Source organism: Lutra lutra, chromosome 7 (assembly GCF_902655055.1).
Source record: "Lutra lutra chromosome 7, mLutLut1.2, whole genome shotgun sequence".
NCBI classification, from domain to species: Eukaryota; Metazoa; Chordata; class Mammalia; order Carnivora; family Mustelidae; genus Lutra; species Lutra lutra.
In genome coordinates, this window is record NC_062284.1 from 81,615,086 (window position 1) to 81,630,565 (window position 15,480).

Below are 15,480 nucleotides of genomic sequence, written 5' to 3' on the forward strand. Positions count from 1 at the left end.
GAGTCTAACAAGGCCTAGTTTTCTACCAAGGGAAATGTTGATTTTCCTTGTCATGGCCCTGGCTTTGCTCCCCTGCTCAGTCTCAGGTTTTTAGAAGTCTAGTTCCCAGAATTCCTCCTTCCTTTAGTTCCCTAACATTTCACTTCTGGGAGAAGACTGCCCACCCTCTTGTATCAGGATCTTGGAGGCATTGTCATCTTGCACAGTGGTGAGATGAGATCTCTCTAGTACCTTACCATTTGGTTATCTGTTGGACTTAGAACCTGAAGGCTGGGGAGACTCAAATCTCACAAGAGTATGTTTGAGCCCTGGCTGGCCAGCTGAATTGTTTCCTCCTTGGAAAACATCATCTTGGAGGGGAACTCAGTCTGGCTTCAGAGTGTCATCTGGGATAACTAGGTGTTCAGAGATAAGCCCAATTCAGATGAAGGTGTCTCTGGGGGCATAACAGGCCTTGGGGGGATGATTTGATTTGTGAACCTCTGTCTCACATACTTCACTCAGCTGTTTTACCAATAGGTTTGGGGGTCTCCACTGCTGGTCTTTATGGGTATCCGTGCAGCGCCATAGGTAGGAGAGTGGGGATTTGAGTCCTGGGCCTGGTTAGGACCTTTTAGGTGCTCCTTTGTGAGCAGGTTGGGCTGTGGGGTTTGCATTTGGATGGGAGTGCACAGGATACCTGTATTGGGTAAATGAGGATCTGCCATCCCTGCCCAGTGGAGGCGGCACTGGAGTGACTGGGATGCTCTTGGCCAAGCGCATCCTGACAAGGGGGAATAGAGTGGGGCAGGACCCAGCCTGGGTGGGGAGAGGTCACTGGGCCTCAATTCTGTCTTTGTATGCACAACAACTACAGTGTGTTAATTATTTATTTAACTATTTTCTCATTAAAGGACATTGCGCTTTGAGCCATTTTTTCTTTATTTTAAAAAATATTGCCCTTAAAATCTTTATATATGAGATAGCACTGTTTTGGATGTATGATTTCTGTGTTTATTAACCTAATAAAGCATGGATTATGGTGTACATATATGTGTGTAGGGGCTAAGTGAACCAAGTTCTTGTCTTTGTGAATTTGATGTTTTCCTAGGTGCCTTTACATTATACCAAATTTTTTGAGAGCCAGTTTCTCTTCTTTCCTTTCTTTCTCTCCCTCCCTCTCTTCCTCTCCCTTACTTCTTTTCTTTTTTGGTAAGAATGTTTAAGTTCTACTCTCTTAAAAAATTTCAGTTACACAGTACAGTGTTATCAACTATGCTCACCATGTTTTACAATAGTTCCTGAGACCTTAATCATTTTACAGCTGAAAGTTTGTACCCTTTTAATAACCACTCCTTATTTCCCCCACATTCCAGCCTCTTGCAACCACTTTACAACTCTCTTTCTATGAATTTGAGGTTTTTTTTTTTTATTTCACATACGCAATGTCATACAGTATTGTCTTTCTGTGTGACTTACTTCATTTAGCAGAATGCCCTCAAGGTCCATCCATGTTGTCACAAATGACAGGATTTTCTTCTTTCTCATAGCTGAGTAGTATTTTATTATATATACGTATACACCACATCTTCTTTCTCCATTTGTTTATTGACATTTAGGTTGTTTCTGCATCTTGGCTCTTGTGAATAATGCTGCAATAAACAGAGGAGTGCAGATATCTCTTTGATACCCTGTTTTCATTTTCTTTGGAAAATATATACCCAGAAGTGGGATTGCTGGATCATATGGTAGTTCTATTTTTAATTTTTTGAGGAACTTTCATAGTATTTTCCTTAACGGCTTTACCAGTTTACATTCCCAACATAGTGCACGAGGATTCCACATTTTTGCCAACACTTGTTATTTCTTGTCTTTTTGATGATAGCCATTCTAACAGGTGTGACTTGGTAGCTCATTGTGGTTTTGATTTACATGTCTCTCATGATTTGTGAGTGATATCAGGCACCTCTTCAGGAACCTTTTGGCCATTTATGTCTTTTTTTTTTTTTTTTTTTTTTGAAAAATATCTTTTTAGTTCTTCTGTCCAGTGTTTTAATTGGGTTGTTTTAAGTTTTTTGCTGTTGAGTTATATGAGCTCTTTCTGTATTTTGGATAGTAACATCTTATCATCAGATATAACTGTTAAGTTATATATATATCCCGTTCACTAGGTTACCTTTTCAGTTTGTTTTCTTTTATTTTTTTAGAGAAGGACAAACAAAGATCATGGCACTGGGGAAGAGCAGAGAGTGAGGTAGAGGGAATCTTTTTTTTTTTTTTTTTAAGATTTTATTTATTTGAGAGAGAGTGAAATCAAGAGAGACCAAAGGGAGAGAGAGAAGCAGACTCACACAGAGTGGTGAGCCTGGTGGAGGGCTCGGTCCCAAGCCCTGAGATCATGACCTGAGGTGAAGGCAGACACTTAATCAACTGAGCCACCCAGGCACCCCAGAAGAAGGAATCTTAAGCAGACTCTATATCCCAGTATGGAGCCCAAAGCTGAGGCTTTCACCACTGAAATCAAGTGTTGGAGGCTTAACTGACTCAGCTACCCAGGCATCGCTGTACAGAAGCCTTTTAATTTGATGTAGGCCTACTTATTTATTTTTGCCATTATTTCCTTTGCGTTTGATGTTAAATACAGACAGTGTCAAAGCACTTAACACCCCTGTTTTCTTTAGGCATTTTACAGTTTCAGGTCTATTTTCTGTTCTTTTATTTATCTTAAGTTGAGTATAAGATAGTGGTCCAGGTTCACGCTTTTGCATGTGGCTATCTAGTTCTCCCAGAACCTTTTGCTGAGGAAATTGTTCTTTCCCCATTGTTTATTCTTGGGGAACCAGTTTCTTAAAAAAATTTTTTTTAGGGCGCCTGGGTGGCTCAGTGGGTTAAGCCGCTGCCTTCGGCTCAGGTCATGATCTCAGGGTCCTGGGATCGAGTCCCGCATCGGGCTCTCTGCTCAGCAGGGAGCCTGCTTCCCTTCCTCTCTCTCTGCCTGCCTCTCTGCCTACTTGTGATCTCTGTCTGTCAAAGAAATAAATAAATAAATAAAAATTAAAAAAAAAATTTTTTTTAACCAAACATATCAGAGTTTAATTAGTCATGCTATAATTACTGAGAATAAAATTGAATTTTTGCCATAGTTTTTTTGGGGAGAGAACAGAGGCCCTGTGTTTTCAAAATAAAGGGTGAAAGTATTTTGTAAAAATCTTTTCTAACTATATTAGAACATAAGGTATGCACAGGCCTTTAGGCAAAGATAATATTGCTTAATATTTCATGTTTAAGGAAGTTTCTAAGTTAATTGAACTCTGAATGGTTTTTAAGATGTGACAGGACCTATGAAATTGAGTATAAAAAAACTTAGAATGATTAGTTCTTGAAAGAGCCAGACACTTATAGCTTCATTAGTAGTTGGTTTTTCCTTCAGTCTGTTGGGCCATCAATAGACAAGTCTGTTTCTATGGTGGTCATGCCTATAGCACCTCCGAGTATAGAACCCAGGGCCTACAAACCGTCCATAATTGTCAGTGCTGATTTTGGGTGCTTCATATTTCTGTGAATGATATGTCAGTTTTAATGCTTTCAGTTGTTTGAAAAGAAGAAGACAAATTTAGGGTATTGATGAAAGTTTTATGTGCAGAACTTTGTTGCCACAATTATTTAGTAATTTAAATGCAATCAGATCCAGGTTTTTTTTTTTTTTTTTTTATAGATGTGTTGATCCTGTGTATAGGAGCCTCTGTGGCCCATACTGCTAATGGGTGTGGATAGCCCTCCACTGAGGCAAGAATATTAGGATTTTTACTGCAAAACATTTTTGCATTTGAACATCTGATTTTGGAACATATAGTTTTTTGATTTATAGATATATGCTACTGAGCTTAGTTTATATATAGTGTTTGGTCAAATATCTGTCATAAGCCTAAGATAAATGCTGATGGAAAGAGCCTAGCTGAGGAATGTTTTAACTGGTTATTCTTGAGTTTTCTTCATGAGTCACTTGTGTAGCTTTTCTTCACAAAACTCTGAGCTTTTATCAAGAGTCAATGTAAGAAACATCTATGTCTCTACTTCTTTTGGAAGCTGATGGAGAAGGAATGGGACAGTGAGGAAGGAGGTAACTGTCATAGAAAGGCAATACATTATATGGAAGGAATATAGACTCTGGTGCCAGAGGGCCATCAGTTCTGATGTCTGGTGCCAAAGGCCTTCAATTCTGGTGGTGGGAGGATGTGAAGTGTCTTTTTTAATTACCTCTGTGTTTTCCAACAAAATAAGACATTTATTGGGTTGTATGGACCCGGCACTGTGCTTGGCCTGAAGGTACAAAAGTAAGACTTGTCCTCTGCCCTTAAAAGAACAATTCATTATTTAATAGTAAGATAGCAGTATGACCCTGTTGCTAAACAACATTTCTTTTTTTTTTTTTTTAATTATTATTATTTTTTTTTATTTGACAGAGATCACAAGTAGGCAGAGAGGCAGGCAGAGAGAGAGAGAGAGGAGGAAGCAGGCTCCCCACTGAGCAGAGAGCCCGATGCGGGGCTCGATCCCAGGACCCTGAGACCATGACCTGAGCCGAAGGCAGAGCCTTTAACCCACTGAGCCACCCAGGCGCCCCCTAAACAACATTTCTTTCAGTTTTTTTCTTGGTGTCCAAGTTTTACCCTTAGTTTTCTCATTGTAGAGGGTGGCCCTTTTTTGTTTTTTCATGTGTTGACTGGGGAATTGAGAGAAAGAGGAGAGGTAGTGATTGGTTGATTGATTGATTCAAGCCATTAGCTAACATTTTGTGTTGGGAATCTATACGTATTTCTTTACTCTGGTTTACTGAATTATATATTAATATTTCAGAATTACTGAGATAATACTTGAATCAAGGAGTTAATTCTGTACATCTTGCTTGCTGGTACCAGACTAGCTTGGTCAGAACATCAACCTTTAATTTTGTTTGTTCATTTACAACTAGTTTGCAGTTTTATTTATTTATTTTTTAAGATTTATTTATTTAGGGGAGAAAGACCACACACACAGGTACAGGAAGGGGCAGAGGGAGAGAGAGAGAGAGAGAATCCCCAGCAGACTCTGTGTTGAGCATGGAGGCTGACGTGGGGTTCTATCTCATGACCATGAGATCATGACCTGAGCCAAAACCGGGAGTCAGAGGCTTAACCGACTGAACCACCCAGGCGCCCATCTGGTTTGCAGTTTTAAATACGACTCAAATGTCAGACTATGCCTGTTTTCATGCAATTCTTCAAAAGTTTGGATACGTCATATAAAATTATTTCTTCAACTGTAAGAAAAACAACATTATCATATTAAAATGTGGCTTAAAATCATAGTCTGATTAATATTAATCTAATTGATAACAAAGATTTTTAAACTGGCAGCCATGATATTTGAAACATATTTGAAATAAAAATGACTTATCTGGACACTGGTACTGAAACTAAGACTGAGAAAATATATTCCAAATAATCTATATTTATCATTATTATCTTATTTGAGAAACCATCACTTATTAAGTAGTTAGTTTATATATAGAACACAGATCTGTGTTGAGTTTCACCATGATCCAATTATTTTTCTTCTGTTTCGTAGCATGGCTTACACCTCCAACACTGGTCTGCATTCTGTTATGTACGTGCCACTGGAGGCAGGGATAGAGCAGGGAATATTGGAGTTCAAGTCCTATTGATTTATGGGTTGGGGGCATAATTTTTGTTTGAGAAGGTTATGATGATACTTAGCTAGGTAATATTACCTTTCTAGTTGTATAGAGAGCAAAGTGAGGTCTAGAAAAATGACTTTCATCAAGATGACAAGTGATGTACTAAGTGGTTTGCTTATTCTCTTTTCCCAGCTTCACGAGGGCAGGAACTTCAGGTTTCTTGTTCATTGCACATTCTTAGTGTCTAGAACAGTGGTGGGCACATGTAAATGTTAGTATTAATTTCTTAGAGTTAAGCCTTGTAAGAATTATCCTCTGTACTCACTTGTGTATAGTCTGTCTTTAAGCATGTATATTAATGTGTGATCTATAATATTAAGATAAATGTGAGCACACTAGATACCTTTTCAGGTAAGAACAACTTCTAGATACATTGCTATGTTCACTTGCTCATCAGGGTACAAGATTATTATGAACAAGCCTAGATATAATGACCAGTGTGCTTAAATGAGAATGAAGGAACAGCTGCTCTTTTAATGGTCTTTTAATGAGATGCATAAAATTCGGTCTGTTTTCCTATTCTTTGCAATTTAGTGATCTCAGGTTTCTTAGATGTCTTTTGGGTACTTCTGAAGTAATTATGTAGTTTAGGAAGTTGGAAATTGCTGAAGCTGATGAGATGGGAATTAGGTGGTTTTATGTGTTTATTTTTTCCCCAATCCTCAAACCTGTTTCCCATCTATTATCTGTATCATCTCCATCTCTATTCTCATAAATGTATTCCTTAATTTTTCTCAAAATCCTTTGTGCTAAAAGTAGTTATAGTTTAAAGCTGCTGCATTATTTAGTTCTCATTAGGAAGTCATTTATAACAGTGTATTTTTTGTTTTTCTCTATAGCTTTGTAGATGGCAGGTCTACTTAACAGGAACAAGGTAGAGGTCACTAAAATGTAGAAATTTAATACGTTCAGACAACATGTATGACTTCTTTTCTGCTCACTTCTTTGCCCTTATTTTTAGTCATTTACATATTTTTAAATTGTGTTGTGACTGAATATTTTCATGTGACTGAATATTTAAATAGTATTTGCTCATGAGAAATTTTCCTTTAATTTGCAAAAAGCTATTTAACTGCTTATGTCATCTAGGCATATGGAAAAGATATTTTTAAGTTACTTATTTCAATCATTTTGGAATGTGGTGACCTCAGAAATGGGCAAATATTTTCTTAGCATTTAGTTAAAAGAATAAACATGGTATGCTCATTGAGAGAAATTTAAATTTTGACTTTATAAGACAAGCTTCCCTTTGATTTTTTTCAGTGTTAATACTATTGCTTAATTACCCAGTGCCACCTTTTTTTAATCCATGATCTCATTTCCTCTTCAGATAAAAGCCTCTATAAAGTGGACAAAGGTTTTTTTTTATTATCCCTATTTAGTGGAGTAAGTTTTGGGCAAGTCATTTGACTTTTTAGTTTCATTTTCTTTATCTGTACAATAAGAGCAGTGGGCAAGATAATCTCCGATGTCCTTTCAAGCTCTGTAATTCTGTGTTTATACTCTTGTAAAATGAAGGGACAGGGACACAGAGAAGTTGAGCCCTTCGCTGCGTTCAAATAATGAATTAATAATAATACCTTGATATCTGACTTTCTGATTAGCTGTTTATTGACCGTTTCCCACAGTCCTCATGCCTATTACTGAAACTTTGCTGATTTCTTTTCTATTTGAAAACACAGCATTTGGGGCGCCTGGGTGGCTCAGTGGGTTAAAGCCTCTGCCTTTGGCTCAGGTCATGATATCAGGGTCCTGGGATCGGGCTCTCTGCTCAGCAGGTTAGCCTTCTTCCCTCCCCCCCCACCCCGCCTGCCTCTCTGCCTACTTGTGATCTCTCTCTCTCTCTGTCAGATAAATAAATAAAATCTTTTTTAAAAATAAAAATAAAAAGCGAAGATATATTTCTGCATTTTCAAGTTAAATTTTTATAATTTAGTAGGTGCTCATTCATGTTTTTAAAAGGGGGAGTTCTTATAAATACCAATTCCCATGGCAACTAAAAACAAATCAGAAGAGAAAGCATATCTGAAGTTATATAGTATGAGTAATAAGTAAATCAGAAGTAATCCAGTCAAACATGTACCAAAAAAAAAAAAAGGATTTTTTTTTTTTTTTGAGATTATGTATTTATTTGAGGGAGAGCGAGAGAAAGCAGGAGAGGGTTCGAATGGGGGAAGGGGCAGAGGGGAGCGAGAGAGGAGCCCAATGACAGGGGCTGCATCCCAGGACCCAAGGATCATGACCTTAGCCAACGGCAGACACTTAACTGGCAGCCATCCAGGTGTCCTGGAAATATTTAAAAAAAAATTTTTTTTTTTTTTAGTATAGTTGAGGTGCAGTGTTATGTTACTTTCAGGTGTACAACAAGTTTATACATTATGCTATGTTCACCACAAGTGTAACTACCATCTGTCCCTATGCATCATATTACTTATTATTGTCTATATTCCTTAGGCTGTGCCTTTTATTTCCATGACTTATTTATTCCATAACTGGAAGCTTGTATTTCCCACTCCCCTTTACTTATTTTGCTCAGCCCCCTACCTTCCTCTTCTCTGAAAATCATTTGTTCTCTATGTTTATAGGTCTAATTCTGTTTTTTGTTTGTTTATTCATTTGTTTTGTTTTTATTTTTTATATTTTATTTTGTTTTTGAATTCTACATATGAATGAAATTATATGGTCTGTCTCATTTCACTTAGCATAATACCCTCTAGGCCCACCCATGTTGTCTCAAATGGCAAGATCTCATTTTTTTTTTTTTTAAGATTTTATTTATTTATTTCACAGAGAGAGATCACAAGTAGGCAGAGAGGCAGGCAGAGAGAGAGAGAGAGGAGGAAGCAGGTTCTCCGCTGAGCAGAGAGCCCGATGCAGGACTCGATCCTAGGACCCTGAGATCATGACCTGAGCTGAAGGCAGCGGCTTAACCCACTGAGCCACCCAGGCGCCCCCTCATTTTTTTTTTACGCAGATTTTCTGACTGCGTAATATTGCATTCCATACCACATCTTCCTTAATCTGTCTATCACTGGATAAGAAAGATTCTTAAGTGACAATTTTCTTCTATCCTTTTATTGATCCAAATTTGTATTTGAGTGTGTAATAAGCATTGGAATGATTTGAGCTTTCTTCTGTTGGCTGATATTGCTATCATGAGTGTTTATAGAAAGAAGTTTTATATTATTTGGAAAGTTAGATTAGACTTCTCAACCTTTAAGGGTTTGTGACTGAATTCCTTCCTGTTCTTCAGCTCAGTGACAATCCCTTCCACAACTCTTCAGGATTGTATCGATCTTGTAAATTATGACATTTTATACAGATATAACACATTAATTTCTAGATGAGCTAGGATGAGGTATTTTAGGATGGCAATCAGAGTAGATTGTAGTTCAGTACAAATTTAAATATAAATTCTTTGAAAAATTCAGCTTAATTTTCTAAAGGCAATATGATCACTATAAAATTTATTCAGTATAACAAGTAACGTTTAGGTTTTTTTTTTTAAAGATTTTATTTATTTATTTGACACAGAGAGAGAGAGATCATGAGTAGGCATAGAGGCAGGCAGAGAGTCTGATGCGGGGCTCAATCCCAGCACCCTGAGATCGTGACCCGAGCCGAAGGCAGAGGCTTTAACACACTGAGCCACCCAGGCGCCCCTAGTTTTTTTGTTTTTATACAAAATATCCCCTTTTTGGGGAAAAAAGGAGCTTGTTTTGTCATTTTGATGCTTTGGGATAAAAATAGCTCTTATTTACTTTTCCATATAAAATGCCTCACAAATATTTTTCAATTGAAACAAGTAAATAAATCATAGTCACACTTTTTTTTTTAAGTAGTTGGAAGGAAATTTAGTGTAAAACACTTTATTTTACTGCTGAGAAAACTGAGGTCCAGTTTAACTGAGGTTAATTCTCTGACCCATGATTATATAGCTAATTAGTAACAAAGATGATTGGAATTTAGATAAGCCAATTATCAAACTAAAACCCTTTTATTTGATGAGTAGGTATCTGGATTCTTTTCTGTACTCAGCTAGATTCATAGTCTAGATTTTTGCCGAACTCCTCCTTTACAGTGCTGTTTTTATTTTTTTTAAAACATTGTAATAATTTCTGAACAAGAATTTAAAACCCAAAAGCTGCATTATAGTAGCTCACACTTAAAATACAATGGCATATGGAACTACAGTTTCTCACAGTTGGTTTCCTACTTGGTATGATTTAGATCTGTAAATTTTTAGAATAAAATCTGATCCAGTTTCAAAAATATTATGTTCAAAATCTGTAGGTATTTTTAAAAAAATCTTTATTTACTTTCTCTTTTTAGTCTCTTTAAGTTATTTACTTTGATTTAAACAATTACTCCACATAATTCTTTTTGTATAAATGGTTGAATTATGTTTACTGATTTAAAATAAAACCAAAATTTAATAGTAGATTATCGAAAGCTAAATTATTCTTTAACAGCTCAAAGGGAAATTTATAGTTAACATTTCCATGGTTACTAGACCCTTGCTCTGTAACGTAAAACACTTTTAAAGGATCGTATAAGGAAAGAATATGAACTATGACATACCATAAAAAAAATCTCAGAAGTAAAAGAAACATTATAATTAACCAGAAAAGGAAAAAAATAGAGGAAGTGAATGAATTCTTCTATTTCTTTCTTCTATTATCTAAGTAAATAATTTTCTCTGGGTCTGTAAACTTCATTTTATATATCTATTTTATTTTACACTGAAGAAGTGATACAGAAAAGTTAATATGTTCTTGTGGTAATGAGTTTTGCTAGCAGAACTCTTCAGGGGCTTGGAGAATAGTAATGTTGTACCCCGTTCTGTGGGAGACTGGGAATATGACTTGAGTCACACAGACCAGGATTTGTATCACCCCGCCACCACTTACCAACAGCTTGACCTTGGGCAACTTTCTTAACTTCTCTAATCCTTAGTATTTTTATCTGTAAAATAGTGATCATAATGCCTCTTTTATAGTATTTTGTAATCATGTCTGTAAAAAGTATTTGTGCCTGTCTAATAATAAGCTCTCACTAATAGTTCTTTTCCTCCTGCTCTCCTTTACCTACTATAGACCTATTCTCCACCTCTTCCCTCTTCACTGGTCCAATTCCCCCTGATAGACTAAGGCTCTAAAGTAGGACTTCACATGGCGAGTAACTGAACTAAATAAACACAACAGGGGCAGCTCTTCACATTATTCCTGGCTAGTGCCTTGGGCAGGCTGGTCTCCTGGAGCAAATACCCCCAATTTCTATATCCTTAATAACTGGACAATGACTGTGCATTCTCTTAGTGAGGCTTCTTGCAGTTTTTATGGCAGCTATAATCCTGCTCCTTTAGGACCTTGAATTCTCCCCCAATACAGTGTTTTTTTCTTTCTTTTTTTTTTTTTTTTAAGATTTTATTTATTTATTTGACAGACAGAGATCACAAGTAGGCAGAGAGGCAGGCAGGGAGAGGAGGAAGCAGGCTCCCTGCTGAGCAGAGAGCCCAATTTGGGGCTCGATCCCAGGACCCTGAGATCATGACTTGAGCCAAAGGCAGAGGCTTAACCCACCGAGCCACCCAGGTGCCACTACAGTGTTTTTTTTCTAAGGATATTCCTTTAAAGAATATTATAGTTTTCCATGTTAAAGTACTACATGTCTAAATGTATTTTATAAAGTATACCAAATTATGTTAATAAAGTGATTTATTACTCCTACTTAAAAAAAGGAAATTCTGCGGTTCCAGCCTTTGGGTATATAGGAAGAGTTTTAAATTTTTTTAAGCAATTTTTTAAAAATAAAATATCTTGATTCTCAGGTTTATAATATTTTAGGGTTTTGGGGGGGTACCAGGCCTTTCCTTCACTAAGCTCTGCTTCTAGGTTATGTACATCTGTATGTATTAGCAGTTGGCCTACAGCAGGACTCTAGAAAACTTAGAGAGATAGTCCCATAATGAACTAAAATACTCTTTCTTTTGTGGTAGTGTCATTGTTTTTATGTTGTGAGGTTTTACTGTTTTAGCTGTAGTATGGATTTACATGGGCATCTGTGGGCTGGCCTGGGAATTGGATAATCTTTTAAATATTATTTCAGAAACTAGGTACAGAGTTACCAGAGATTGACCCATATATCCACTTTTAGACAAGAAGTCTTCTTTGAATTGATGCTGTCTCCATGTTGTCAGGGCCAGTCTGCCCTAGACCTCTGCTAGACCAACTGAGAAAACAAGAGATGATGATAAAGGGAAAGATGAAGGGTAAAGTTTCTCTTCTCTTTGCTCTCAGAACATTACTGCTGTAGCTTGGGTTGGTAGTACCTTGGAGGTATTTATTCAGGTATCTTCCTGTCTCGCCTGCCAGCACTCACACATACACCTTTACTTATAGAAAGGAACATCTGTGAAAATGGATTAGAGAACTTTATCATCTAAAAGATGTGGATATATTAGGGAAAACATTTGTATCATAACTTGAATAATTTTTTTCTTATTTTATAATTGGGTCAGCTGTCTCATCAAAATAATCTTCATGGTTAAATTTATTATTATTTTTTTTCACAATTCAGTAAGCCCATCAACTCAAATAGAAATCTTTTGCTATTCAGATTTTATTCCTATTGTAGTATTTATATCTAAATCCACTTTTGTAGCAATTTTCTTCTTGTAACCAGAATAAAATATTGTATGATTTTATGAATAGGCCACTGGACAGAGCAAAAATATGGCTCAGATTTAGAGAGAACCACTCTATATTCTATTTTAGGTTTATTTGTATATAAAAGGTGCCTCACATGGCAAAATTTTAATTTTAGTGATATAAAATTGTAAAGGGCAACTTGACTCATACAATCACTCAGTGGATGTTGATGGAAAACTGACTAGGCATTATGGAGGAGATTGGATGTGGAGGCAGAGTCCAGAGATTAATAAAGAATAGACTCTTCCTTCAGGGATCTTACACTGAAGTTGGGGAAATAGCTATGTATAAAAAAATAAGTACCCTAGAATTTTTAGAACTTGAAGGCCCAGTAAAAGACTGGAAGTTAGTTGAATTGAAAATCTTGGGAGCTTGATAATTTGCCTGACAATTTGTCCATGGGCCTGAGATAAGGTTAGCTGCATCTCCTGTCCTATCCTAGTAGTGGCATGGTTTCATGTCTGGGATTCCAAGCAAAGCACAAGTACTGTTCTGTTTGCTATTTGGGTGGTACTGTGCCTAACTAGAGTTGGAGAACCAGGAAATCAGAGACAGATGGAAGAACTTAGTCATAGGACAGATGTAGCAACAGATAAATGGCCAGAATCAGACATAGGGACACCACCTTGAGATCTACTAATTATGAGTCAAAGTAGGCATAAGAGTCAAAACCCAACTCTACAGAAGTAGTTAAGAGCAGATTGGAAGGGAACAGACAGTGTCTGGCCCAGCTCAACTAACTTTAAGAATTGGCCTTCTCACTTACGGAACGAGCGCCTTATAAATGGGCTGCCTGTACACAGCCCACTTTTAATTATTCGATCTAGATTTTTTCCCATTTATCTTGCTTTTTGATTTCTCTATTTGTTCTTTAGTTACACCTTTTTCCTTGCTCTTAGGAGTTTAATTCTTCTTGGCCACTACTTTTACTCCAGCAGGCTATAGCTCTGCCTCTCTTTCTTGGCAATGATTTTCCTCCCTGATTCCACAGGGTCCAGGGTCTACCCAACTGATGTTATCTTCATCTGGCTCATATTGGCCTTGCTAGCAGACCTAAGATTTCTGGGACACTTCATCTTTGCTTTGGAGAAGCGTATGTTGACCCTGTGGTGCTTAAATTGTCCAGTGATGATGATGGAAACTGCTACCCTAGAGGCTGACTGTGGCAAACTGCTTGAACCAGCTAGGAAGCCAAAGACGGAATGCATCTGTGGGCTCTTTCTTTTCATACTTAGAGCTCAACCTGCTTGCACTTAAGCTCCCAGTGTCCTCTAGAGTGAGGCCTGATTGCTGCTGCTTCAGTCAGCTTCTTAACAGAAGTGCCCATGGAAGAAAGTGGCCCATGTTCTTTTCCCATTCATAGCACCATACTCTCCATAACTAATGTCCTGAAAAAGATAAATTACTTTATCTACCCACATAGAAGATACACTTTTATCTCCTCAGAAAGGAGGGAATTGCCTTTATTCCAGTTTTTTACTTGCAGATTATCAAGCATTATTTTGAATATAAATTATAAACTATTGTTTGGAGAAGGCCTATCAGCCTAAAATGACCCCAATTGGTGCTAGTTGGGAATAGTTTCCCTAATAAGGTTGACCCCCGCAAAAAAAGAAATGAAAATAACTTAACACAGATTTGGAAATTACTCCTGGTGGCATAACTTTCAAGTGTTGAATATTTTAATAAAGTGAAAGAGCAATAAAAGAAAGGCAGTAACATAAGTGGAGGTGATGTAACAATTTACAACTGCGTATGTATCTATGGGACAGATGAAAAAACGATGTTCTAATGTTGTTTAAATGGCTTTGGACAAAAGCTCAGTGACTCCACTATATTTGGATACCAAAATCCCATTATCTCAAACCCTTTAGAGGTTATATGTTATATCTTGCACAGATGTCTGACCATTGATATTGTTGACCATTGGTATTGTTTTTGATCCTCCCATTATGCTATTTGTGTTCCCCTTCAGATTATTTTTTAAAGAGTATATTTATTTATTTATTTTAGAGAGAGAGTATGTACATAAGTACCAACAAATGGAGAAGCAGAGCAGAACGGAGAAGGTGGGGAGAGAATCTCAAGCAGACTTATTGCTGAGCCCCATGAGGAGCTCAATCCCATGACCCTAAGATCGTGACCTGAGCCAAAACCAAGTTTCAGAAGCCTGACTGACTGAGCCCCTGAGGCACCTTCCACTTCAGATTTGATGCACATGTTTGACTTCCCAACCACATTGCTGAATTCTCTGCTGTAGTGCCACCTCTTTACCTGCATGGCATCTCTGAGCTACCTTGGTAACTCTGCTTATAGACTGATTTACTCTCTATTGATGGAATCCTTTTAGTCTGGAGCCTGAGAGGGTTTTACCAGAGGTGAGGTTGCCATGAGGCTAATGAAATTTAAACTCCAGATTCCATGCTCACGTGGGTTCCTGTGGGATGCTGGGAGTTGTAGAATGTTCCAGGTGGAGAGAGGAAGCAGGTTGCAGTCAGGAAGCATTTCGATGTAATCATTTATGTTATTCAAGAGATCTCAGAGAAAGGAACTTGAATCTCCAAAGCTTCAGCACTTTAGGGTGATTTCTTGTCACGTTCTAAATAAATATTTATTTTTATACCTAAGTTTGCCTTCATAATTTTGTATTTTTTTTTAAGATTTTATTTATTTATTTGACAGAGAAAAAGCCAGAGAGGGAACACAAGCAGGGGGAGTGGGAGAGGAAGAAACAGGCTTCCCACCGAGCAGGGAGTCTGATGCGGGGCTTGATCCCAGGACCCTGGGATCGTGACCTGAGCCGAAGGCAGACGCTTGATGATTGAGCCACCCAGGTGCTATAATTTTGTATTCTTATTCGTAGAAGGGATTACACAAATTGTATATGCTTCAGGCCACACAGAATCCCAGTGGGATCTGCCACTGGTTTTTACTAAATGAGGTACCTGGGTATTTTGCTAGTACTTATTTACCTGCATTTAGTAACACACAGCTTATAAGAATAAACAAACACTAAGTAGAATCTAAAGAATACCCAAATCACTCTAAAACCAA

General features: G+C 37.3%; 1 protein-coding gene and 1 pseudogene across 4 annotated transcripts in view; one reads left to right on the forward strand and one right to left on the reverse strand.

Moving 5' to 3' along the window:
* NUBPL (NUBP iron-sulfur cluster assembly factor, mitochondrial) overlaps positions 1–15,480 on the forward strand; it is a 222,774-nt gene that overhangs the window by 144,622 nt on the left and 62,672 nt on the right. For 2 of the 4 annotated variants that reach the window (XM_047738345.1, XM_047738342.1), the window contains exon 7: positions 2,187–2,228. The exons of the other annotated variants lie outside the window; for them this stretch is intronic. In XM_047738345.1, coding sequence (XP_047594301.1) covers positions 2,187–2,228 — 42 coding nt within the window. The remainder of the gene's footprint in view (positions 1–2,186; positions 2,229–15,480) is intronic. 4 annotated transcript variants of the gene reach the window in all.
* LOC125105167 (cell division cycle-associated protein 3-like) lies at positions 83–762 on the reverse strand (annotated as a pseudogene).